The sequence below is a fragment of the Megascapheus bottae genome, chromosome 8 (assembly GCF_031878675.1).
Source record: "Megascapheus bottae isolate mThoBot1 chromosome 8, mThoBot2.hap1, whole genome shotgun sequence".
Taxonomy (NCBI): domain Eukaryota; kingdom Metazoa; phylum Chordata; class Mammalia; order Rodentia; family Geomyidae; genus Megascapheus; species Megascapheus bottae.
This window is the reverse complement of record NC_143516.1, coordinates 8,108,810-8,132,977: the sequence shown is the minus strand read 5'-3', so window position 1 is coordinate 8,132,977 and position 24,168 is coordinate 8,108,810. Positions and strand designations below refer to the sequence as shown.

Genomic DNA, 24,168 nt, shown 5'->3' with positions numbered 1-24,168 from the left:
ATTCCCCCACAGCTCGGGCATGCTATGGAGAACCTGGTATTTATCTTCCAGCATCATCAGCACTTTTCACCTCTGATTTCTATCTGGCTCTTTATTTGCTATTTTCAAGTTCACTTGCTAGAACTTACAAAAAAAATGCTCACGCTCAAGATCAAGCCTCATGGATGTAGTTTCTCCTCTTCGGACCTAATTGAGAGTAATTTGGAGACAATCCACAGAAGGGAGTGCAGACGGTGAAGACCACCGACAAAAGGTATGGAAAACAAGAGGCGGCTAAAATGCTCGGACAGCTAAGTACAGACCTGCGGTATTATAGAAAGTTTGAATTACAAGTTATACATCTATTTTGAAAGATTATTTATAGTATGAATAGGTTTTATCTGGACAAGTAACTTCACATTTTAGTGAACTCTATTACAGACTTTGTTCTGGCAAGTAGCTTATGAACAGAACATCCTTATATTGTTTTGTGTAGTGTTTCAGAAATATGAATGTTCTCTCTAGAGACCTGCCCTACCACTGTTGTCTCTACTATAACAATTGAAACCAAGTATTCTTTCCAAGAGAAATCTAGAGAAAAAGCCAGAAATTCTATTATGCTAGTGGCTGCAGAGGGAGAAAAATAAATCTCATTGTAATGGCGCTAAAATGCCAAGATGTTTGAACATGACCTTCATTTGGAGAATACATTCTTTCCATGTAAGTTCTGTGGAAAAGAAAGCGTTTGAAGTCGGAGCTTCCACAGTAAGCAAACGCTCCGTAACCAGCTGTAATGTCATATTATTTACTCTCATTTTGCCTGTCTGTAATCTCTCACTCCCAGGACTTGTTAATTATGATGTATGATCTATCTGCCAGTCTAAAAGACACTGAAATTTATAAAATATTTTGTTCAATGGAAGAAGATATTGCTATTGATAAGCTGAACATAGATATGCAAACTTATCAATATAAAAGATCTTAGGGAACGCTAACTGTGAACCTCGTTGCTGGAACTCCCCCTAAGATGGAGGTGGTCTGGGTGGCAATCAGTTTTTAGCAAGCTGGCTAGAATGTGAAATACGGATACAAACCTGAAAACAGCTATTATAAAACTAAAAATGTGTCTACTTCCTCCCAATCATTCTGTTCTAGTTTGGTCTCAGATAAGGAAAGATTTTTGGAAAACAAAAGCAAAGAACTGAGACAGCAAGCAAACCCTGAACACACTGATGTTTGTTTACAGACAAGCCTGACTACTAACCACTTAAAATCCCAGGGAAATCAAATCCTCTTGGAAAACTGAAGGGTTTATACTTCAAAAATCAAGAACCAAAGTAAAATAATTCATTCTAGACAGTCTAGGCCTAACACCTCACACAATCACTTTTCGTTAAGGAAAGTTTGTATTTTTCATATAGGCATGAATTTAACGAAGTATGTAACAAAAGCCAGATGTGAACCTTCTTGGTGACTTATTCAAAACAGAGCCATTTTCCAGTCAGCACCCTGTGGGACTTTTTTCTTTCACCCGGTAGGAAAGTGGGCAGGTGGTAATGGTTAATGTGCTGCCTTTTGTCCCCAGATGCAGCAGCACAGTCCACTTCCCTAGGAAGCACACTAGGGGATTGCAGGTTCTACTGCTCTGATGGAAAGCTCTGCAAACCCCCGCTGAAGGCTGGGCGGCACTGGGCCCCTTCCCATCTGAAAGCACTGATTTGAGAAAACAATGCTCTGGACTGCAGCTTAAGCTCTTCTTAGCTTTGAGGTTATAGAAAAATCACAATTATGTCCTTGGCCTAAGGAAGAAAAAGAGAAAATGATCCAAATAGCTTTAAACATCAATGGTCCTAAGATACACAAATGTCGACTGTACACCACTTGTAAGACCTTAACATGTACTTACTTAACCGTAAGATACAAGTACTATGATCCTATTGTCTACAATACTGAGGCATAGAAAAGTTAGGGAAAGCCAAAAACTGACCCAGGGTGTTTGAATTCTGCAGCCTACACTGCCCTTGCATGAGCTATCTTTTTCTGTACTTCATCATAGAGTTAATTCAAAATTAATTTGAACAGATTTTTTTTTTTTTTTTTTAAAGCCAGTGTTGTGGTTTGTCAGAAACCATGACCTTCCTTATCCTGGAAGGCAGTAAGCGCTGCCAGTAGAAAGGATGATGGTGGTATGGAGCAGGAAGATGTAAACAGGAAACCTATTAGTTATACAGCCAGCCACAGAGCTGCTACTTATGCGGTGGGGTGGATTATTTTTGGTACTATTATTTTTGGCACTAATTTCTGGAATGGACTTTCGAGATTTGCCGTCAGTTTCAGAGTTGCCTGAGCCAGGAATGAGATGTGTTTGGGTTCTACTCTAAAGGCAAGCCTTTAGTCTACTCATTCCCCAATCACGACTCTGTCTTCTTTCTTTAGCTGTATTTTGTTTTCTATTGCACAGAAACACAGCGACCCTGACCACGTGCCGCCACAGTGAAACCCTGCGATCTCTGTGGAGGACAGAGGCAAGCAAGGCTGACACCATGACCTCGGTGGGTGTCCAGCTCCTGGCTTTCATCCTGGCCTTATCTGGGGTCTCTGGTGTGCTCACGGCCACTCTGCTGCCCAGCTGGAAGGTCAAAGTGGACACGGGCTCCAGCATCATCACCACCATCCTACATCTGCACGGGCTGTGGATGGACTGCACATGGTACAGCACCGGGATGTTCAGCTGCACCCTGAAATACTCCATCCTGTCCCTGCCCAGCCACGTGCAGGCTGCCCGGGCTGCCATGGTCCTGGCGTGCCTTCTTTCTGCCGTGGGGATCTGCACATCTATAGTAGGGATGAAATGCACTCGCCTAGTGGAGGACAGGGAAGCCAAGAGGCATGCTTCTTTTGCGGGAGGGGTCTGCCTGGTGGCTGCGGGGGTCTTGGGTTTAATACCGACAGTGTGGTATATGAAGGACATCATAGCCACATTTCTGGATGTGACAGTTCCGGAAAACAACAAACATGAACCTGGAGGAGCTGTCTATGTTGGCTTCATTTCAGCCATGCTGCTGTTCATCTCTGGTATTATTTTCTGTACTTCCTATGCAAAGAAGAATCCAGAACCTTGGCTCTATTCTCTCGAGCAGGAACGTACCTTTGCCACACATCTAGAGAATTCAGTGTACAACTTGAAGGATTACGTGTAATAACTGGGTAATGGGTAGTGAATATACAACAAAGCTTTTGTGTGGGGCCAGGCTTTATTTTAGATTTAAAAGAAAAAAAAATCAGACGTATGCATCTCCTCTTCTACAAAGAGAACAAAATAGTTTCAAGTGCTAAAAAAAGATCACCTATATGTCCTCAAATATCTTTATTTTTCCATTATTGCTTTCATGTTTTAGAATCAAAAGAGATTCCAGCAACACTAATAAATAATTAACCGGTAACATCTTAACATTTGCTACAACTTCTGAACTAGATTTTATGCTAGAACTTAATTGCTAAGTATGAAAGCTTCTTGCCTTGGTATTAATAAAGAACACCATCTGCCTTTGCTCTCTGGCAGGCAATGCCTGAGAAATCTGCTTCTGGTTTAAAGCCACAGGATGCAAGGGTGCAAGGCGCTGGAAACAGAGGTCCATCCACTCATGCAGGATGGGTCCCGTCACCCCACAGCCCAAGCCCAACCTCCACTCTCATTTCTCAGTTGAAAAAAATCTATCTACATGCGTGTTCATAAAAACTGAGATCTGGCAGAATACACAAACTGCTAAATGCTGCTATAGCAGAGAAAAATGAACCCAAACACCATTGACAATCTCAGGGACTTCCAAAGCACCAAGTACAAAGTGAGAATCCATGTTTGTTTTAAAATACCCAAAGACTCCCTCTGCAAAAGGAGGCTCCAGGTTAAGTTCCCTTCTCTTAACAACAATTTTGACTTATCCCAGTTCATTTTATTTGACATCAATTTCTATCTACTAATCTTTTTTGGATCTTACTATATATTACTCCAGGCTGAACTCAAACCTGCAATCCAATCCTCTCACCTCGGCCTCCCAAATGCTAGAATTGCAGGTGTGTGCCACTATGTCCAGAAAGTAAGTTATTCTAAATTGTGTTTTATTCTCAAATTTAGTTCACGTTAACAAAAACATGGTTCTTGTATAAATGAGCCGCTCTGATTAGTTAGTAGAAATGAAAGTTTTTAAAGTATAAGGAATGCTTTCCAAATATGTTATAATAAAAAATAAAAACTGGACTTTGTATAGGTACATGGCAATACTGCAATGCTGTTTTCTATAATTTAGTTGTTAATGTATATTTAGTAATTGTTCTTAATACAGTGGCTAAATCAAAAAGCCTTTGTTTGTGTACTTTAGTAATGGGAAGTGGGAAGGACATGTGTTTTTTGTTGTTGTTGTTTGTTTGCTTGTTCAGTCAGGGAGCTTGAACTCAGGGCCCTGTCCATAAGCTTTTTCACTCAAGACAGTGCTGTACCACTCTGAGTCAGAGGTCTACTTCCGGTTTTCTGGTGGTTAATAAAAGATATGAGTCTCATGGACTTTCCTTTTCCTGTCTGACCTGGCTCTGAACTGTAATCCTCAGATCTCAGCCTCCTAAGTGGCTAGAATTACAGCTATAAGTTACTGGTACCCACCTGGTAAAGATATCTTTTATGTGAGCGCATAAGACACAGAGACCAAAATATTTTACATCTATTTTATAGGGTAAGTCATTCTCTTTACTATCCTAGCTACTAACAGGAGAGCAAAAATGAAAAGAAACTATTTCATGAGAACTAAGGGACCATTCTTTCCTTTAGCTGAATTTGTCAATGTAGGCAGTCTATGTAGACCAGTATGACAGTTTGTACTGCAATTTTGGGTTCCTAGTCAAGATAAGTTTTTAGAAAGTTACAATACATGTGTATATAAACACACATTAAATCCTACAGATTATTTCCTATGAGTCATCCTTGGAACAAATATTACAGCACACTTCTAACTTCCATTCTACTTCTTTTTTCTTTTTTATTTTTTTTCCTTGCTAGTCCTGGGGCTTGAATTCAGGGCCTGGGCACTGTCCTTGGACACCTCTTTTATTGCTCAAGGCTATCCCTCTGCCACTTAAGCAACAATACCACTTGTAGCTTTTTCTGAGCATGTGGTACCAAGGATTCAAACCCAGGGCTTTGTGCATGCCAGGTGAGCACTCTACCACTAGGCTATACTCCCAGCCCTATTCTACTTCTGCTATAAGAATATGTCTGCTAGAAATAAGCAGAAGCTGTGGCTCAAGGGCTAGGGTGGGAGCCTTGAGCTGAAGAGCTCAGGAACAGTGCCCCGAGCCAGAGTTCAAGCCCCACAACCACCACCACCACCACCACCAACAACAACAACAAAAAAAAAAAAAAAAAGAAAGAAAAGAAAAAAAGAAAGAAGCAGAAGCTTACCTCTGGTTTGGGGACAAAGGCTTGACCTGGAATGGTAAAGAGGTGTTTGACGCTGCAGAGGTACTGGGCCATAATGGAAAGGCGACTGCGCTGTTTGCTTCCTGTAGTGGCTACAAGTCTCTACAGAAGGACAAGAATATATTTCAGTAAGTAACTGATTCAATTAAACCTATCAGACCAGATGGAATGGAGCCAGCATCCCATTATAACTGATACTAGAGATGAACAGCAAATTATAATATATGCTGGTGTATGACATGTAGCCAACCTGGTGAATATTTTCTTCCAATATTATTACATCTGAGGAGCACCTTTTAATCAATTGTCAATTATATCATGAACAATACATTAAAAAATCATGAAATAAACTTTTTTAAAAGCAACTATTGGGGATTTCCAAACTACCATTTCATTCTGAAAGGTCTTACACAAAACAACTGATCAGTAAGTTTTTGATGATGAAATTTATAACCATATTAAAAAACTAAAGATGCTTAAATATTTTATTTTCTAAATTACCTCAATTATGAATAAAAATTTTAATGCTTTCCTTTATTTAAACATAATAAAATTGTACATTAAAAATCCCTGAAGCTGGGCGTGATGGCTCACACCTATAATCCTAGCTACTCAGGAAGTTGGGATCTGAGGCTCATGGTTCAAAGCCAGCCCGGCACTAAAGGGCACTAAAGTCCATTAGACTCTTATCTCCAATTAACCACTAGAAAACAAGAAGTGGTGCTGTGGCCCCAAGGGCAGGGCAGTAGCCTTGAGCTGAAGAGCTCAGGAATAGGACCCAGGCCCACAGTTCAAGAGCCATGACCACTCGCCCCCCCCCCCACACCAAAAAAAAAAAAAAAAAAGAATCCTCGAAGAAGCTGGGGCACAGGTGGCTCATATCTATAATGCTAGTTACTCAGCAAGCTGAGATCCGAGTCCGAGGGTCATAGTTTGAAGTCAGCTCCAGTAGGAAAGTCAGTGAAACTCTTTGTTGTTGTAGGTATTGGGGCTTGAACTCTGGGCCTAGCCACTCTTCCTGAGCTGTTTTTTTGTTTTTTCCTCAAGGTTAGCACTCTACCACTTTAAGACACAATGCCCCTTCTGATATTTCAGTGGTTAATTGGACACAAGAGTTGCATGAACTTTTCTGCCTGGGCTGGCTTTGATCTGCAATCCTCAGATCTCAGGCTCCTGAGATGGCATGAGCCCCCAGCACCTGGCTTTATGAAATTATCTCCACTAAAACTACCAAAGAACCTGGAAGTGGCTCAACTGGTAGAGTGTTAGCCTTGAATAAAGAAGCTCAGGGACAGTATCCAGACACTGAGTTCAAGCCCTAGACCGGCACTAAAAAAGAAAGAAAAAAAGAGACCCTGAAAAATTAAGTTATTCTTTATTTTCTTTTTCTATATATGTGGTACTGAGGAATTGAACCTGGCTGGGTCTTGGTGCATGCTAGGCAAGCACTCTACCACTAGGCCAAACTCACGGCCCTTAAATTATTCTTGACAGATAAATTTACAAAACAGAACCAAAAAGTATAGTATTATTTTATTTCAAGATAGATATAAACAAATTCATAAATCTGATGCAATTTTAATAAAAACACCAGGATTTTAAAGAAAACAAGAAGACACACACACACACACACACACACACACACACACACACACACAGGCACAGACCTGTAACTGACACCTGGTATTCATGTATGTATAAAGACCAAGAAGAATAGCAACAATGTAGATGAGAGCACTCGCCACTACAGACATCAAAGTTTAGGCAGTATTGCTAAAGGCACAAATAGACCAAAGCTTTGGCAAAGACCCAAGCAGATATGGACATCTGACACATAATATATACTGTATCAACTGCTAATGGAAAAGGATAGACCATTCCATCCAGTAAGAACAAAGTAGGCCTCAACCTTGTACCATAAATGAAAATACTGAGTGAATTAATAGTAAGTGAGAATCAAAAAACTTAAGATTTGTTTTTTTTTTCTTTTCGGTCATGGGGTTTGAATTCTGGGCCTGGGTTCTGTCCCTGAGCTCTTCAGCTCAAGGCTAGCACCCTACCTCTTGAGCCACAAAGCCACTTCCATTTTTTCTGGTGGTTAATTGCAGATAAGAATCTCATGGACTGGGGCCGGGAGTTTGACCTAGTGGTAGAGCATGCACCAAGACCCGGGTTCAATTCCTCAGTACCTGATACACAGAAAAAAGCCAGAAGTCATGTTGAGGCTCAAGTTGTAGAGCTCTAGCCTTGAGAAAGTTCAAGGACAGTGCTCAGGCCCTGAGCTAAAGCCCAGGACTGGCAAAAAAAAAAAAAAAGAATCTCATGGACTTTCGTGCCCAGCCTGGCTTTGAACCATGATCCTTAGATCTCAGCCTCCTGAGTAGCTAGGATTATAGGTGTGAGCCACCAGTGCCTGGCTAAGATTTTTTAAGTATATTATTTTCAACCCCCATATTTTATGGTTGCAAAAGCAGATATCACATAAGACTAACACATTTGACTATTAAAATTAAGAATTTATGTACAACACAAACATTGTAAAGCTAAATAACAGACTGAAAGAGGGTCTTTGACCAACCAAGGGATTATTAGTGTTCGGAATACAGATGAGATAGCTACATACTAGTCATTGATAAGATAGGCCACAGACAGTATGATGGGGGAGGCATAAAAGAGCAGCCCAAATTAACCATCACCATAATATGTTCAACCAAGCAAAAAAGTAGGGCTATGCAAATTAAGACCACAATGAGATGTAATGCCATTTCTATGATATAAATACTGAACACTTAGCAGGCTAATAAGAGTGAACATTGGTATAAACACACATAACAGGGCAATATGCACAACAGCTGACTGACCTTGCATAAACCTAGAAAACCTTTTAGGTAAACCTTTGGGAATGTCTTAGGATAGTTATATACTCACACAAGGAGATGTGTAAGAATGGTCACTGCAGCATGATGTACATTATGAAAGAAAAAAAACCTAGTTTACCAACAGGGACAAAATTATGATAATTTTTCCAACAGATTACAAGATAATTATAATGAATAAAAGAGGTTATTACCATAGGGTAATTTTAAAACTAGAGGAAAAATGAAAGTGGTAGAAAATCAGTATGATCTAAAGATATATATATATATATGATATAATATATATATCAACTCCTGTTGTTCTGTGTGTGCACACAGACACCTATAGTAACAAGCAGAAAACGTGCTAAGAGTAATGAAGCTCATCCAAAGCAGGCAAAGAGAATGAAAGAGGGATCCAAACACATTTATAATATTTCATTTCCTTAGAGCAGAGATGAAGCTACAGCTGGAGCAAGCTGAACAGTGAGCGGAAGGATTGGCTGTTCTCTGTGTTCTTAGGGCACCCAGGGATGACTGGAACACCCTGCATCACTCATCCAGCAGATGGAACTGCACTAAACTGCCCAAGGCACTTTGGGAGCTGGGAGCTGTTGGCTGAACTGTGCTCAGTGAAGCTTCCTGTTTTACTATCACATGAAGAACATTTCAAATAGGACCTTTGCTGCTTCTAACCTGCTCTGGGTGTGAAAACCACATTATATGGCTTTCTAGAACTTTGTCTTAAGATTACAAAATGGCTTCTGGATGAGGAATTCCCACAAGGGAATTTTGTCACACCCCAGTGCCCTCTTTGTATTTTAAGCAACCTGGTTTTTAACCTGTAGTAAGTCAATGAAAATTGGGATGCCAAATTCAAGAAATACATTTGGTTCATTAGGAAGAATCAGTTTAATTTCTTACTGAAATTAAGGTAAAAACTTCCAAATGTACTGTAAATGTGTAACATCCAACTTGCACAACTCAAAGCAGCTCTTTAAAACCAAATGTAGCATAGACATAATGACAAAACTAATAAAATGAACCCTAAGAAGTGCCTACAATTTTGAAATTATCATTTTAAGACCTAGCTAATGCTTTATTTTACATTTGAAAGATGTGCTTCAAATGATGAATTTGAGAATTTAAAATCACTTTAACTCACAAAAGGAAATTTGCAGGGCAAGAAAATATTATAATTTGATGTAAAAATACACTCCAGTGCATTTTACTTAAAAAGCAAAGCACACAGTGGTCAAGGGAATGATGTCCCAGCCTCCAACCAAGACCTGGCCAGTCTTCGTGGTAAAGGTGCCTACAGGGTGGAGATGAACACGTAAGAACCAAGGGCCTAAATTTAGAATCAAGCTGCACATGTAACTGTCCCAACTTATTTAAATTCAAGTCACACACAAGAAAGCTCTATGAAAGACTTTATTAAGAGGTAGCTTAAAGAGTTAAATGGGCTGTCAACCATTCTATTACGCACTGAGATTTCTGAAATAGATAATATTATAGGTGAAGCTATGAAACTCAAAATCCATTAGGACAGATGATTTTCACAACAAAGGCCAAGGAATAAGCCCATTAAATGTTCAGTAAAAGGAAACCTTTCTAACCCTTGAGCTTTTAAAAGCATTTTATGAAATGCTTTATGAAAACAAGGGGTCAAAGAATTTACAAGGACACTGTTAATCTTTTTCTCCTATTCATCTAAAATAATGTTAAGTGTAAGTAGAAAAGTTTGGCTTACAGTTGAGAAGGTATACAGCCTTTTGTAATTAATTATATAGTGAGTGGAGAGGTTTTTCCTTTCCTGCTGAGAAGGTGCTCACACACAGCCCTGGTCTTCTGGAAATGACAGAAGACTAAGAGGTTGACGCTAGACCCTGATAGGAAAAAAAAAAAAAACCACAGGCCAAACAACATGGAAAACCTGAACATCATGACTTTATCAAGCCTACCACTTACATTCAAGTTCAGTCTGCATATAATTACTCCATGAGTTTTAAGAAGGTTTACCAAATAATCCCCTTTGTCCTAGGAGTATTTGATCTGACCATCACCATGACCAGGTTGTCTATTTCGGACCTTCTCATCTCTCTCTACATGGTAAGCTTCACCATACATGTGACAGGCAAGCCTTTCTCATCATTTTTTTTTAATCACTATGTGTTCTTGCAGGTATAATCCCCAAGAAAACTTACGAAATTCACTACATTTTGTGATAAGTTCACTGAGGATAATTACATTAGCTATACAAAACTTTTTGGGGAAAAAAAAAGCAGCTCCTTTTGTTTCATTCCCTTCTACATTTAGTTTTCTTCTAATTTATCAGTAATTTAATCCCAAATTTGTGTAATTATTTTTCAATGTATGTAAATATGAGGTATATGATCAAGTTCTGTTTTCTTAATTGGCTCTTATCTGATCTGAATGTTTCTCCTGGGGATTCCCTTCTCTCTGGTTCATACTGGGACTTTTGCTTCCTGGATTTCATATCATCTCCTTGGTGTCTCTAATCACAGCAATGCTTATATGGCTTTTGCAGAGAAGTACTGTGTGTATGTATGTGCATCCTTGTGCATGCATGTGTGCAGGAATGATAACAAATAGGGATAAATGGGCTTATTGGGATCCATATGTAGAAAATAGCAAACTAGTTTCTTATTTCAAACATATAAATCACAATCACACAAACCCCAAGTGGACTATGGGTAGAAATGTGAAATATTAAACATAAAACTTTTACAGTGTAACAGATATCTTCATGATCTCAAGACACAAAAAGTACCACTCCTGATTTTCATGAGACAATGACAAGACGCCACAGGGCAGATGGGGAAATCTCAGGACATATAATAAATGACTGCAAGAGGAACATGTAAAGAGTGTAAGCCAGTGGAAAAATGTCAGCCATTCCTCAGAAGAGGAACAGAAAGCAAGCAGTTCATATGAAAACATCAAGTATCCTTGATGGCTAGCAAGCATATAAAATGGCATGCAAATTCATAAAAAATCAGAAAGAAAACAAAATACAATGACACGCCACTATTCCCAGATTAACAAAGAAATGTGTATCTCTGGCAAGTCCTAGGAAGAATATGGAACAAAATGAACACACACACACACACTGCTGGTAGAAATGAAAACAGGCATAATGACTTTAGAGAACATTATGCAGCAAGAGTAAAGATTTGCAAGGCCACTTCTGGGCTTATTGCTCAACAAATTTCATTCTCATGGCCCAGGTGACATAAATATAAGAATGTTCATGACAATTTTGCTTGTAATAACAAAACACTGAAACTAATTCCAAATCCCCAAACAGGAGCCTGGACAAATTATGACAAGCAGCAGGTAATATACATAGCTATGTAAATTACAAATCTCAGGAGCAATCATGAAAGCAAATGCTACACAAGATGTTTGGGATAAGAATGAATACTACATGAATATACTTATATACAGCTTAATGGGGGGGGGGGCCAAGCCTTCACTGTATGACTTATGTGGACATAAATCTATGTAACCAGATCACGGAGGAGAAAAATGAACGTGGAATTCACAGTTGTTCCTGCCTTGGAGGTAGGGACCAGATAGGAGATACCATCCAAGTGAGGTGGAGCAGTGTGCACCAGTCCCTTCATTGAACCTCTGCAGCCCAACAGCTGCACTTGGAGCACTGCCATGGCAAGGTGCACGTGCGTGTGCACACACGCACGTGCACACGTGGTCCAAGTCCATATACCGCACAATGAGAACATTTCCTTTCTTGGCCCCCAAGTAATGATCACATTCTTAACTGTTGTCCTACTGAGTGCAAAGCATCAGTTCTAAGGCATCCCAGGCCAGTAGTTACGCATGCAGATATGGCTAACACTGCCCAGCTTTCCTCTCCCTGATCTTGCTATGGTACTGGTACTTAGGCACCACACTGTTTTTGGCTGGCGCATTCGTTCATGTTCTATCCACAAGTTTCCCGCACTTGTACCAGTGTCCTCGTGGTATGCCTACCTTTTGGCTAAGCATTTTTTTTCCCTGTGTATAATTAACATAGAACATTCAGTCAGGTAAAATTACAGTGTTATTTTGTTTTGGAATTTGATCATGTGATAAAATGTCCAGAAACACTTCAAACTTACCTCAGCCACTTCCTTTTGGAAAGTCAAAGTCATCTGAGTTCTGCCATAAGCAAAAGGCCCATTTTTAAGGGAAATACTTTCAAGCCACTTGATAATTAGTGGAGTTGAAACACTAAAAGGCAGATTTCCAATGATATGCACCTTTGGAGGATCTGTTTGGCAGACGAGGAAGATATTAAAACCTTAGATAACTCTATCAATGTATGAGAAAACATTATTTTAATTAAGAGGAAAATCAAACTAGATATTAATAGCATCAAACAAAACTACACAGAAAGATACAGCTGAGTACTTTTCAATCCATTAATTATTTAAAAGCAATCTAAAGAATGACTGTTTTCTTATAATCAGTTGTAATTACCACCGAGGAGAAGTTCAACCTAATTAGTATTTAGTTAGGCAGTGAATGTCCTCAGATTTCTGGTTTAGGAAATCAATGAAAGAGAGTTGATTTGAGGGAAAGATCAATCTTCTTTGAACATGTGGAGGTTCAAGTGCCTGTGGGGCACGGTGGGGGTGTCAGATCTCCACGAGAGGGAGTCAGGCTGGATAGGAGACATGAATGCCCTCAATATTTAGGTGAAAAACGAAATCAAAGGAGTGGAACGAGTGGAACAACCCAGGCAATCTGAAGCATGAGAATATAAGATGCCCATAAAGAAAAACTGCTGGAAAAAGCACATTAAAAAAAATGATTGACAAAAATAACCAGTGGCAAAGAATAGCTACAGTAAGTTCACAAATGTCATGGAGAACACAGTAGAATACAGGAGGTAGATAATAGCTAAATGAATGCAGACATGTGGTCAGATAAGGTACGAAACAGGAAGGTCACTGCAGTCCTAACATAGCTGAGGTGGGGGCAGAGACCTGTGGACTGTGTGCTGAGAAGAGGATGTTAGAAGGCAGAGACAGAGGAAGGCCACTGGAAGTCTGGTCTAGGGTGGTCAGAGACATAGGAACACCGAGCCTAGAGTCAGACGTATTGATGTCTTTCTTCCATTTGTTCTGAGAGCTTCTGATAAAAAAGAAACATGTAACTGAGTGCTCTACAGGCTGGCACAGAGCAGGTAAAACACTTATCCCCAAAAGAATTTAACTTTCGTGGGTCATTGAGTGTAATCTTACTGCACTTAGTACACCATTATATAGCATCTAAAAACAAAAAAAGTTTATTTGCATAGAGACTAAAATTTGAAGATGTGAGACAAAGCAATTAGAATTAAAAAGTAATTACAATCTGAGCATTGATTACAGCCTCTCAGCCTGTAATCCTAGCTAGCCTTGAGTGAACAGCTAACGGATAGAATCCAGGTCCTGAATTCAAGGTCCAGCACAAACAAACAAACAAATACAAATCTACTTTTTACAATTTAAAGGAATGAGGGCACTAAATAAATATTGCATGGTATATAATTCTGTTCAGACATAGAAACAAATTTACAGTGTATATATCCTACAATAAATATTTGACCAAAAAAGTAATGGCAAAAGAAAAAAAAAACCCAAACCAATTGACTTAGGGAACTTACCATCCTCCCAGTGTCTTTTTACACTTTCTGGAAAAGCTTTTTCTACCTTAAATGTCAGCACATCTCCATGCACAATTCTGAGCTTTCCAGGCGCTGCATCAGAAAGCATCTAGTTTACAAAAAGAAAAAGGTGAGCTCATACACTTCGGAGAAAAAAGACACACACTTTACATGAATAAATCAGTAGAAAAAGGAGAGATGAGGAACAATCACTGATGAACTAACAGCACATTATGTGGGCTCTGTGTACCATGCATAGGACTGCAGGTAGTAACAGATAACAGAGCAATAGCTTACAATTCCACAAATAATAAGTCAGTATAACTCTAACCGTCAGAATAAATTCTATTTCTGCACAGAACTCAGCATAAAATCAACTCATATGTTAAAATGACTGAAATACTGAGAATTAGGAATAAACCATACAAAAATGATAAATGTTGAGATCAACTAGCTTGATACAGTTTGCCTTGCTCATTTAACAATAGCAACTGCACACCTTTGCTACTTATATAGTACATGATTATTTAAAATGACATTTGCTAAACATTAACTTTATAAATCCCAGGCAATAAATAGTAATTTCAGTATGTTGAAAAGTTAAAGAGTTATCTCTCTATGGGACATGTATTTATTATATAAACATTGAGAATTTAATGATAACATTTACCAAGATTAGAGAAGGCTGAAGTTTTTTCCCCATAATTATGCTTCATGTAATTAAAACAAATGAATTAGCCTATTGAAAATACAAATACAGAATTAAAAGCTTATGTTACATGATGTCATTATAGAAAATAAGTGAGTAATTAAAACTAAAAGCAATGTAAATGACTCCTTGGTACTAATTTACATGCTCTGGTAACCACATTGGAAACATTAATATTTCCCACATTGGAATACTGCATACTCCAAAGATGATATCCTTCCCTGTGTTTAAAGGAGAATATTTCTCTTCTGTATCTTTTGCATTTCTACCCAGGTTTAAGTCTTAGTTAAAGCAAGCCACATCTGCCCTATGAAAGTTCCACCGCGTCCATGTCCACTCTGAAGCACCAGTTTCCCCTGCGTGTCTCCCCACACAGAAGGAACGGCAGCTGGAGTCCACTGGCTTCCTACAGTGCCTTGAAGGAATTATGGAGGAAAAAGTGGATGCTGATTGCATTGATATGATGATTATAAACAACAGCTTTGTTTTTTTTCCCTCCTTAAGCTTACTAAATTGGGCATTCTACCACTTGAGCCATACCTCTGGCCCTGCTATTTTGCTGGTTACTGTGGAAATGGGAGTCTAGTATACTTTTCTGTCTTTGAATTTCAGTCATCTAGTGCTTAGCTACCTGACTAGCTAGGATTACAGGTGTGAAGTGTGCAGATTACAAGTGCCTAACTAGGCAATAGCTTTAAAAAAAAAAAAAAAACACGGACTGGGAGTTTGGCCTAGTGGTTAAAGTGCTTGTCTAGCATGCATGAAGACCCGGGTTCGATTCCTCGGTACCACATACATAGAAAAAAGCCGGAAGTGGTGCTGAGGAGCTCTAGTCTTGAGAAAGTCCAAGGACAGTGCTCAGGCCCTGAGCTCAAGCCCAGGACTGGCAAAAAAACAACAACAACAACAACAAAAAAAAAAAAAACCAAAAAAACAAAAAAAAATGGTCCTAGGGCTTCAATGCAGGGTGTAGATATAGTCCCTGAACTTCTTTTAGCACTTTACCACTTAAGCCACAGCTTCAGTTCCAGCTTTTCTGGTAGTTAATTGGACATAAGAGTCTCATGAGCTTTCTTGCCTGGGCAAGCTTCAAACCACCATCCTTAGATCTCAGGCTCTTGCCTCGATAGGATTAGAGAGGCAAGAGCCTCTGGCAACAGTAGCTTTTTAAACACCTAAATAATGCCCAGCAATGACACATACAGGTTTCGTAACCAAACCATAATAGTAAAAATGTTTTCATTCTGCTTATGCTTTGGAGGAATATGGTGGGTTATACACAAGCACTATCACAGCCGTTCAATTAGAACCCTGGAGGTACAAAGGGCAGATGTTGAGATGATGCAGACAAAAGTACATCTATATTCCCACAAACAATTTTATCATTTCAATTTTAGCTTTCAATCCTATACTTTCCCCAAATCAGATCTAACACAGCTTTGCTAAAATTAACTAAAGAAGTATACAAATACAAAACAAAATCCTGAAGAAAAGAAGCATCTCCATAACACATGACATCATCGTACTGTTAGAAGCTTTAGCCCCCACAATTCACACCATGAAGTATAAAATTCTCACTCTCTATCAGAAGTAATTAAGTCTCCAAGACAGAAAATGGTTTTGTTTTTGTTTTTCCTGGTATAAAGGTTTGAAAGGTACATGCAGAAACAATGTAATGGACATGTCTTTAATAAAAATAAAATTTTTTACAAGAGAAACAAATACAGAAACTTTTTTTTTCTATAGCCATTAAAAAATTCTACTAACAAGTGAAGTCTTACTGAAAGCTGTACAGCAGGGGGCATGTAACTGCCATCCACCTGGGCAGCTTTTTTATTTAATTTGATGAGAAATGAATTTATGCAATTCTTTGGAACTTAGGTAAAAATTCTAATTTCCTTGAGAACAAAGAACTATATCAAAGGACCATTTTGTATATTTTATGCCACCTTCTCACAGTGAGAATCTGACGGCAGCCAGCCAATGTTTCGTAATGAGCTAAGCATTAATTACCTTCTTCTGCTTTGCCTTAGACTAGGGCCCAAATAGCACTGAAATAAATAACTTCCTGAGGGACAGGTAAAACTATAATGCAAACAATATGAGAGGAATCTATGACGTGAAATGTGATAGATGAAAAAAGCATTCTAAGATAGAATGTACATGGAAAATGGATGCTGTTAGTCCAAAGACATAGTGCTAAAATAGATTTCTTCAAGGAGATGACCAGACTTCAGTTAGTTTGCTTGCTTTTTTTTTTTGCCTGTCCTAGGGCTTGAATTCAGGGCCTGGGAGCCATCCCTGAGTCTCTTTGTGCTCAAAGCTAGAGCTCTACCATTTGAGTCACAGTGCCACTTCTGGCCTTTTCTGAGTAGTTTACTAGAGATAAGGCATAGGAAGAGGAGGGGAGATTGTTTCGTAGAAGTGTGGTAGATAAGCAGTGAAATGAATTCATGACTGAGTAGAGTCTCTGCCTTGGATGGAGTACAATACTCTAAGGTCAAGGACAAGCCAAGGAAGTACATTATTATTCACACTCAGCACTGTACCCTCTCCAAGACAAGAGAGAATTTACTCAGTCACAATATTGTAATGAAGATAAACAACAAGTACTAATCAAGCAATGCATAATAAAGTTACAATGTTTACATCTCACGGAATACCTACCACACTCCTATAGGACAACCTCACCTCCTCCTCCTCTGCATTGTTCCACAGAACCAGTCTCTCATAAAGCCACAGGTGTTCACAACATGGACACAAGAATGCTATTGTTTATAACAGGGATTATACTGACTCTTTGCTACGTGGCAGGCAATCACTTTACCCTAACAACCCCTATGAGTAAAAGGTAGTCCCAGAGACAGAATTTACGGCTCAGGTTACAAAACTAACAGTAGAACCTGAGTCAGTCCAGGCAAGTGGACACCAAAAGCCACACTGTAGACTATGAAGCCACTATTCAATGGCTTCACGGACCAGTCATGCTTTCTTACTTTCACAACACACTGAGAGAGGGAACACATGTTATCACCAGGTGTTCCTTCCTTAGCTGCCTCATGATTCTGCTGTACGAACGAAATTAAAGTACAAATGACACATTTTCAGCCAGAAGACACTTCATAAATTATGACACTTTCTTTAAAAAGTAATTCTATTAGCTTAGAAATCACTGGAATGGAATCCTTAAACTAGATCACTTTCCTTCTGCCTTTATTCAGTTTTATGATCAATTTAGAACCTCTAATAGAAAGTAGTTTTACATATTGAAACATTCTTTACAAAAAAAGAAGCTTGTATGTTAGTACCCAACATTTCTTTTAAGGCAAGTCTTTCACCTATGTAGAAGGCACTAAGAATAAATTACATGTAGCAGTTAACATGATACATGAAGACAGTGACAATGAATCTCTTATTTCCCATGTGAGACATTACTAAGCATGTGCTCTGAGGAGGTATTGTCACATGTCCTGGAGATAGAGCAGACAACAAAACAACACTTAAATCTCTACCCTCAAGACACTGACCTGCCAGAGTAGCCAGCCTGACAATAAACAACATATGCCTAGCATGTCCAATGATGACAAACCTAATGAGACAGTACAAGTACAGGGCAGGGAGGACAGGCCTGCAGGGCCTGGAAGAGAAGAGAAGGAGGGCAGCTGTTCTTTTCCTTACTTATTTGTTTCCAGTAGTGACTGAACTTGGGGTCTTAATGGACTACTTGAGCCACACCTCCAGTTCCTTTTCCTTTTTCTAACTTACTTTTGAGTAGTATCTCATATTTTTTTTTTTTTTTGCCTAGGGACCAGCCTTGGACTGTGAGTCTCCTACCTATACCTCCCTAAGAGTTGGGATTAGAGGTTTGCAATCATGTCCAGCTTGTACATTGAGAAAAGAATCACATTATTATTCTTATTTTGCCTGGGCTGGCCTGTGAAATCTGATCCTTGCCTTGTAAGTAGCTGCAATAAAGATGTGCCCCCACCATACTTAACTAGTTGCTTTTTAAAAATGTTTTCAGCGATTACCAGCGAGGTAATCCTAGCTACTCAGGAAGCTAATATCTTATCTAAGACTCTTGAGTTCATAGCCGGCCTGGGCAGAAAAGTCACCTGGATTCTCTGCCCAAAATAACCAACAAAAAAGCAGAGTTGGAGGCATGACTCCAAGTGGCAGAGCACAAACAGAGTATGTAAGCTTCAGATCCTTAATTCAGACCCTAGTACCATCACAAAAGGATCAATCCGATGACTATCTAAAGTAAAAAGAGATTCTCCCTTGTGCATAGAACAGATGTAGAGATCTGAGGGTTATGAAATTTCTTGAAGAGTGAAAAAGTCAGAACAGGGCTCTTTTCATAGAGAAAGCACTAAGAATATGAAGGGACTTATGCAGTGTTACTTGGTTTTTTTTTTATCATGTGGTTGATCTCAATAAGAATATTTCCAGTTTCATCTCCAATTGGGATGCAGTCCCAACTGGAAAACACAGTTCAAAGCAAAAATCACTATTAAATTTCATATTTCATCAAGGATTATGTACTGTGCCACAATCCCAAAATAAAGGCAGAAATCTGAAATGAATTCTGATTGACAAAATTAGATAAAATTGACTGTTACATAATTCTTTAAAGCATAAACACTGGATAAACACAATGAGAAATATTGCTGCATTTCTTATAAATTTAGACACATGCACTAAGTTGTAGGTTTTAAAACAAATTTTCTCAAACTGTTCTGATAGAAATTAGACATTTTTCCATTAACAAATATATAAATAAGTATTTGAATGTGCTAATTTTAAATCAATTTGCTCTCTTATGCAGAAATAAGAATAAGGATTATTTTATTGTTCCTTTATAATCATATAGTAAGTTGCAAGCCACATGAGCCAAATGCTCAGGACTCTATTATAGAAAGTTTTAGAATTACACAGAAATCATTAAATGCCCCCTATGAGGAATTTTCTTTATAAGTTCTCTGATAAAATTTGTTCCACTGATTGCCAATGTTTTAAGAACTTAACGTGCTTTTCAACGCTGACTTTTGTGTGAATTCTCATTTGTTTTAAATCTTGCCTAGAAAAGATCAAACCAAGCTCAAACTTTCCACTGACACCCTATAAAATACAGCTGTGAAGACCTTCACTTGGCTGAATGTCCTTGCTCTGATCTGTTATCCAAACTACTGGGGAAGTGGGGATCATAGGACCAGCTCTGGCTAAAAAAAGTTCTCAAGATTGTATCTTGACCAGTGGCATACAGCTACACACTTGTCATTCCAATCTATAGGATGCTAGGCATGGATATACAGGCCTGCCACTCTAGCAACATGGAGCATAAAGCGAGACCCTATTTGACAATCACCAGTAAAACAAGGGCTAGAGGTCTGGCTTAAGTAGTAGAGCTCCAGCCTAACAAGTGCTAGGCTGAGTTCAAACCCCAGCACTACCAAAAATAGATACATAAATACTCTCAATTGAAACACATTGAGTTCCTTCAGATATTTCTGTGTTTTTAAACCTCACCCTTAGTGTGCAGTTTCATTCCTTCACTGAAAATTCTCCAGCAAAAATGCTTAAACTTAACAATTAGTTTCTTTCGATAAAGATCTAGCATGTATTTTTTTTGATCTTTTGCTTGTGTAAATGCTGTTCTGAACCAAATTGAAAAGTTATCAGAACTGATGCCAGTGAGCTATTAATGGGCATTAATTTTTTATTACTAATGATTTTGAAGGAATGGGCTATGATAAGCAATATTAATGGACAAAAAGAAAAAGAAACACTCAAGGCAGTTTGTTTAGCATCAGGTTTAAGAATCATGGTTCAAGACAGGCATTAAAAATTGATTTCTGACAGTACAGGGGTTTGAACTCAGGTCACTGTGCTTGATAAGCAGAAGCCCTATCTCTTTGGCCATGCCTGGAATCCTTAACTTGTTATTGTTTCCTAAAACAGACATCTCACTTAGCTGAACAGGGTGACACACACCTGTCATTTCAATTCCAGCATGCAAAAAAAAAGAAAAGAAAAAGCAGAGAGACTGGCTACATAGCAAAACCCTGTCTCCAAAAAATAAAGAGGGCCTCACCTGCAATCCAGGAATGAACCGGGTGTCCTTTTCTACCACGAGAAGTTCAGCAATACCAGCATTGAGAATGGATCTTGTGATTCCCCCTGGCCCAGGACCCACTTCATAAACGTGAGCATTTGTCAAATTGCCAGCTTTCCTGACAATTTTATCTAGAAGAAGGAAAGTTTCAGTCATCTCTGGACATTATGCAAATGTCAATGCATGCATTTTACAGGAGAAAATAATACATAAAAAAATTCATATGAACCATTACTTGATTATTTAACTCTCAACCTAAACCAACATACAGACATTTAATATTCTATCATATCAATGTTGAATTGTCCCAGTTCCTTATAAAAAATAAGGCAGCTGGGAAATGTCCTTTACTTAAATGTGGCTAATATATTTTCTGTTCCTAAGATTGGCAAGATAAGCCTACAGAACTTTACTCTAGTTGCAGGACATTAAATATTTGAATGAGCAATACTTTTCCCACATCAAAAATCTTCCAGAAGCAAAAATGAGTGGGTAGTAGTCTTCATTTTTACCTATATGCAATTCTTCAGTAGTAAGCACAACCTGGGATCATATAACCTTCAGAAATTTGAATCCTTAGTCATTTTCAGGAAAAAGTCCAATCTGTTCTAATGGATATTTCTTTTTTTAAGTTTTCCAAACACACGTTAATGTGGAAATACTAATTTTTCCTGTAACTATTCAGACCTCTAGAAAAACACAGAATGGACTGGGTTTACTGACTGTGACATTCAAATCAAAGCAACAAGGACTTCTAAACAGTAGTGAATACTCAGCAACTCAAAATGCACTGGCATGTGTTCATGAACACTGTGTAGTCCTGTTTGCTTGTTACTGATGACCACCTTTTAAAGACAAAAACCATACCCTTATCCATCTCCAACTAGAGAGGGAGTCAGTACCCATTCTCTACTTGAGAGTCATCAATTAGTAATTACTAATCCTTGAAATTCATAGACTAAGAACTATTTCTCCAATTTAGTTTCCTTTTTTTCTTTTGGGGGGACGGGGTCAGTCCTGGGGCTTGAACTCAGGGGCTGGGCACTGTCCCTGAACTTCCTTTACTCAAGGCTAGTGCTCTATCACTTGAGCCACAGCAACACTTTTGGCTTTTTCTGTTTATGTGGAACAGTGCAGTTGAACCTAGGGCTTCATGCATGCTAGGCAAGCACTCTACCACAAAGCCACATTCCCAGCCCTCCAATTTAGTTTCCGTGAACACCGACAGCTTCCTTGTCTTATCTGTGTGATAAGACAGGGAGAAAGCAAAGAAAGGACCCCAACTCAGGTATAAATTCTGAAGCCAAATCCTTGCTATGTTACAGCTACCAAATGTCTCTCTGAGATGAGTACTAAGTAAGCAATATTCTTATTTTTGAAATTGGAAAGTTATGACAGGCAGGACAGAGGTTCGCCCTCAAGCTCATTGATGCTTTGTGGACTGTGCATTATTGGTTGTGACTTACTATTGTTTTCAACTTATAAAGAGGGACTAAGTGGAGTGAAATATCAAAAAAATCTGAAAACATTAACGCTCAGCAGTGAATTAGTGTACTTTTTTTTTTTTTGTAGTGTGGTGTATTTTATCTTTGCCACCTCCTTTTTAAAATGAGAACTGGATGGGGGAGAGAGATAGTTACACCAGCACACATTATTTGTCAAAAGCCAGGAATTCCCAAACAGGTGAATTTCACCGTATGTAAATTTGGCCTTCTAAAAACTGACTTTTCAAGGGAATGAGATATAAATCAAATAAAACCTGGATGCTAGAGACTACCCAGTCCACCCTCATATCTATCTCTAGCATCTGCACTTTGTAGCTCATAGAGTAGCTATTCACTGAGTATCCTCAAGGATTGTTTATTTTGGGGTGCAGGTACTGGGCTCTGAACGTAGGGCCTAGGTCCTGCCCTTACCTCAAGTGTTCTACCACTTGAGCCACAGTTCTACTTCCCACTTTGTGGTGGTTAACTGGAGATAAGAGTCTAGTGCCCGGGCTGGATCTTAGCCTCCTGAGTAGCTAGATTACAGGCATGAGCCACCAGTGCCTGGCTGAGTATTTCTTTCTTTTCTTTGGCCAGTCCTCCTGGGGCTTCAACTCAGGACCTGAGGGCACTGTCCTCGGGTTTTCTCTACCACTTGAGCCACAGCGCCACTTCTGGCTTTTCTCTGTGTGGTACTGAGGAATCGAACCCACGGCTTCCTGCACGCAAGACGAGCACTCTGCCACTGGGCCCGCGGCTGAGTATTACGAATCTTAAAGTCCTAACTTTGAAGCGTCGGGGGCCGCGGCGCAGAGCCCACGAGGCCTCGGAGGCCCGGGCCCGCGCGACCCCGGCCCGCCCACACGGCCCCGGCCGGCCGGCCGCGCTCAGCGCCGTCCGCGCGGGCAGAGCTCGGCCCCGGGCGCAGGGAGGACCGGGGAGGAGGGAACGTCCGCCCCGAGCGCGCCCGGTCCGGCTCTAAACCCCGCCCGCGCTCCCCGAGGCGCCGGGAGAGCTGCGCGCGCGGGCGCCACATCCACCTGTCAGCCTCAGGTCCAGGAGGAAGTTTTGGGAGAGCTGCTTCGCTGCTTGCAGTCTGAACAACTTAATGATTTCTCGAAGGGTGGGCAACGGCGGGAGACGGAACGTGCTGAACTTCCCCGAGGCAGCCATGATGCCAGGGAAGGCGACCCGGACCCTTCATCGGCTGCGGCCCAGAGCTCCGTGACTTCCGGGAGCTGCCGGCGGGGGGGCGGTGCCTGGCGAGGGAAAGCCCGCCTCTGAGCTCCACTCATTGGTCGGAAGTTCCACGGCTCAGGCAGGAAATCCGGGTACACTGAGAGGGCACGCACGGTGTCCCGCCCCCCGTGACTCCACAAGCGAGCCCCAGCGGATTCTGGGAATCAGGGGCGGGGTCTCGGGGAAGCGATCGCACGAGTAGCTTCCACCCCCGGGAAGCCCCGCCTCCCCGGGAAGCCCCGCCCCCCACGAAGCCCCGCCCCCGCGAAGCCCCAGCTTATAGGAATAGTGTAGAGACACAGTTCTTTGCTGTTGTGGTCGAAGTTGCTTGTTTTGTGCCAGTCCTGGGCTTGAACTCAGGGCCCTGAGCACCGTCCTTGGACTTTCTCCGGGCCAGACCTCTACCACTTGAGCCTCACCACTTCCAGCCTTTTCTAGGTGTGTGGTACCGAGGAATCGAACCCGGGTCTTCATGCATTCAAGGCAAGCACTCTACCACTAGGCCACACTCCCAGCCCAAACATGTTCGTAATAAAATGGATCCTTATTCACTCCGTCTGTCACCATTCTAACCCCTCACCTTCTCCTGTTCTTCATTCCTACAAGTCCCCAACTTATTTTCCTGTCAGCCCTCCCACGC

The 24,168-nt window shown here is 40.2% G+C and overlaps 2 protein-coding genes across 2 annotated transcripts in view; one reads left to right on the top strand and one right to left on the bottom strand.

The window, feature by feature from the left end:
- Tfb1m (transcription factor B1, mitochondrial) overlaps nucleotides 1-23,523 on the bottom strand; it is a 32,726-nt gene extending 9,203 nt beyond the window's left edge. The window contains exons 1-5 of the mRNA XM_090337923.1: nucleotides 23,330-23,523; nucleotides 20,785-20,936; nucleotides 13,982-14,090; nucleotides 12,450-12,601; nucleotides 5,432-5,551 (exon numbers count right to left, since the gene is read on the bottom strand). Of these exons, the coding sequence (XP_090194049.1) occupies nucleotides 5,432-5,551; nucleotides 12,450-12,601; nucleotides 13,982-14,090; nucleotides 20,785-20,936; nucleotides 23,330-23,462 (666 nt within the window). The 5' untranslated portion in view covers nucleotides 23,463-23,523. The remainder of the gene's footprint in view (nucleotides 1-5,431; nucleotides 5,552-12,449; nucleotides 12,602-13,981; nucleotides 14,091-20,784; nucleotides 20,937-23,329) is intronic.
- Nucleotides 2,523-3,179, top strand: Cldn20 (claudin 20). The gene has a single exon (XM_090337618.1). It carries the CDS (start codon nucleotides 2,523-2,525, stop codon nucleotides 3,177-3,179), a length of 657 nt encoding a protein of 218 aa, XP_090193744.1.
- Nucleotides 23,524-24,168: the final 645 nt, after the last annotated feature.

Excerpts from the sequence above, each read along its gene's own strand:
- Cldn20 (XM_090337618.1), top strand. The coding sequence starts at position 2,523 with ATGACCTCGGTGGGTGTCCAGCTCCTGGCTTTCATCCTGGCCTTATCT.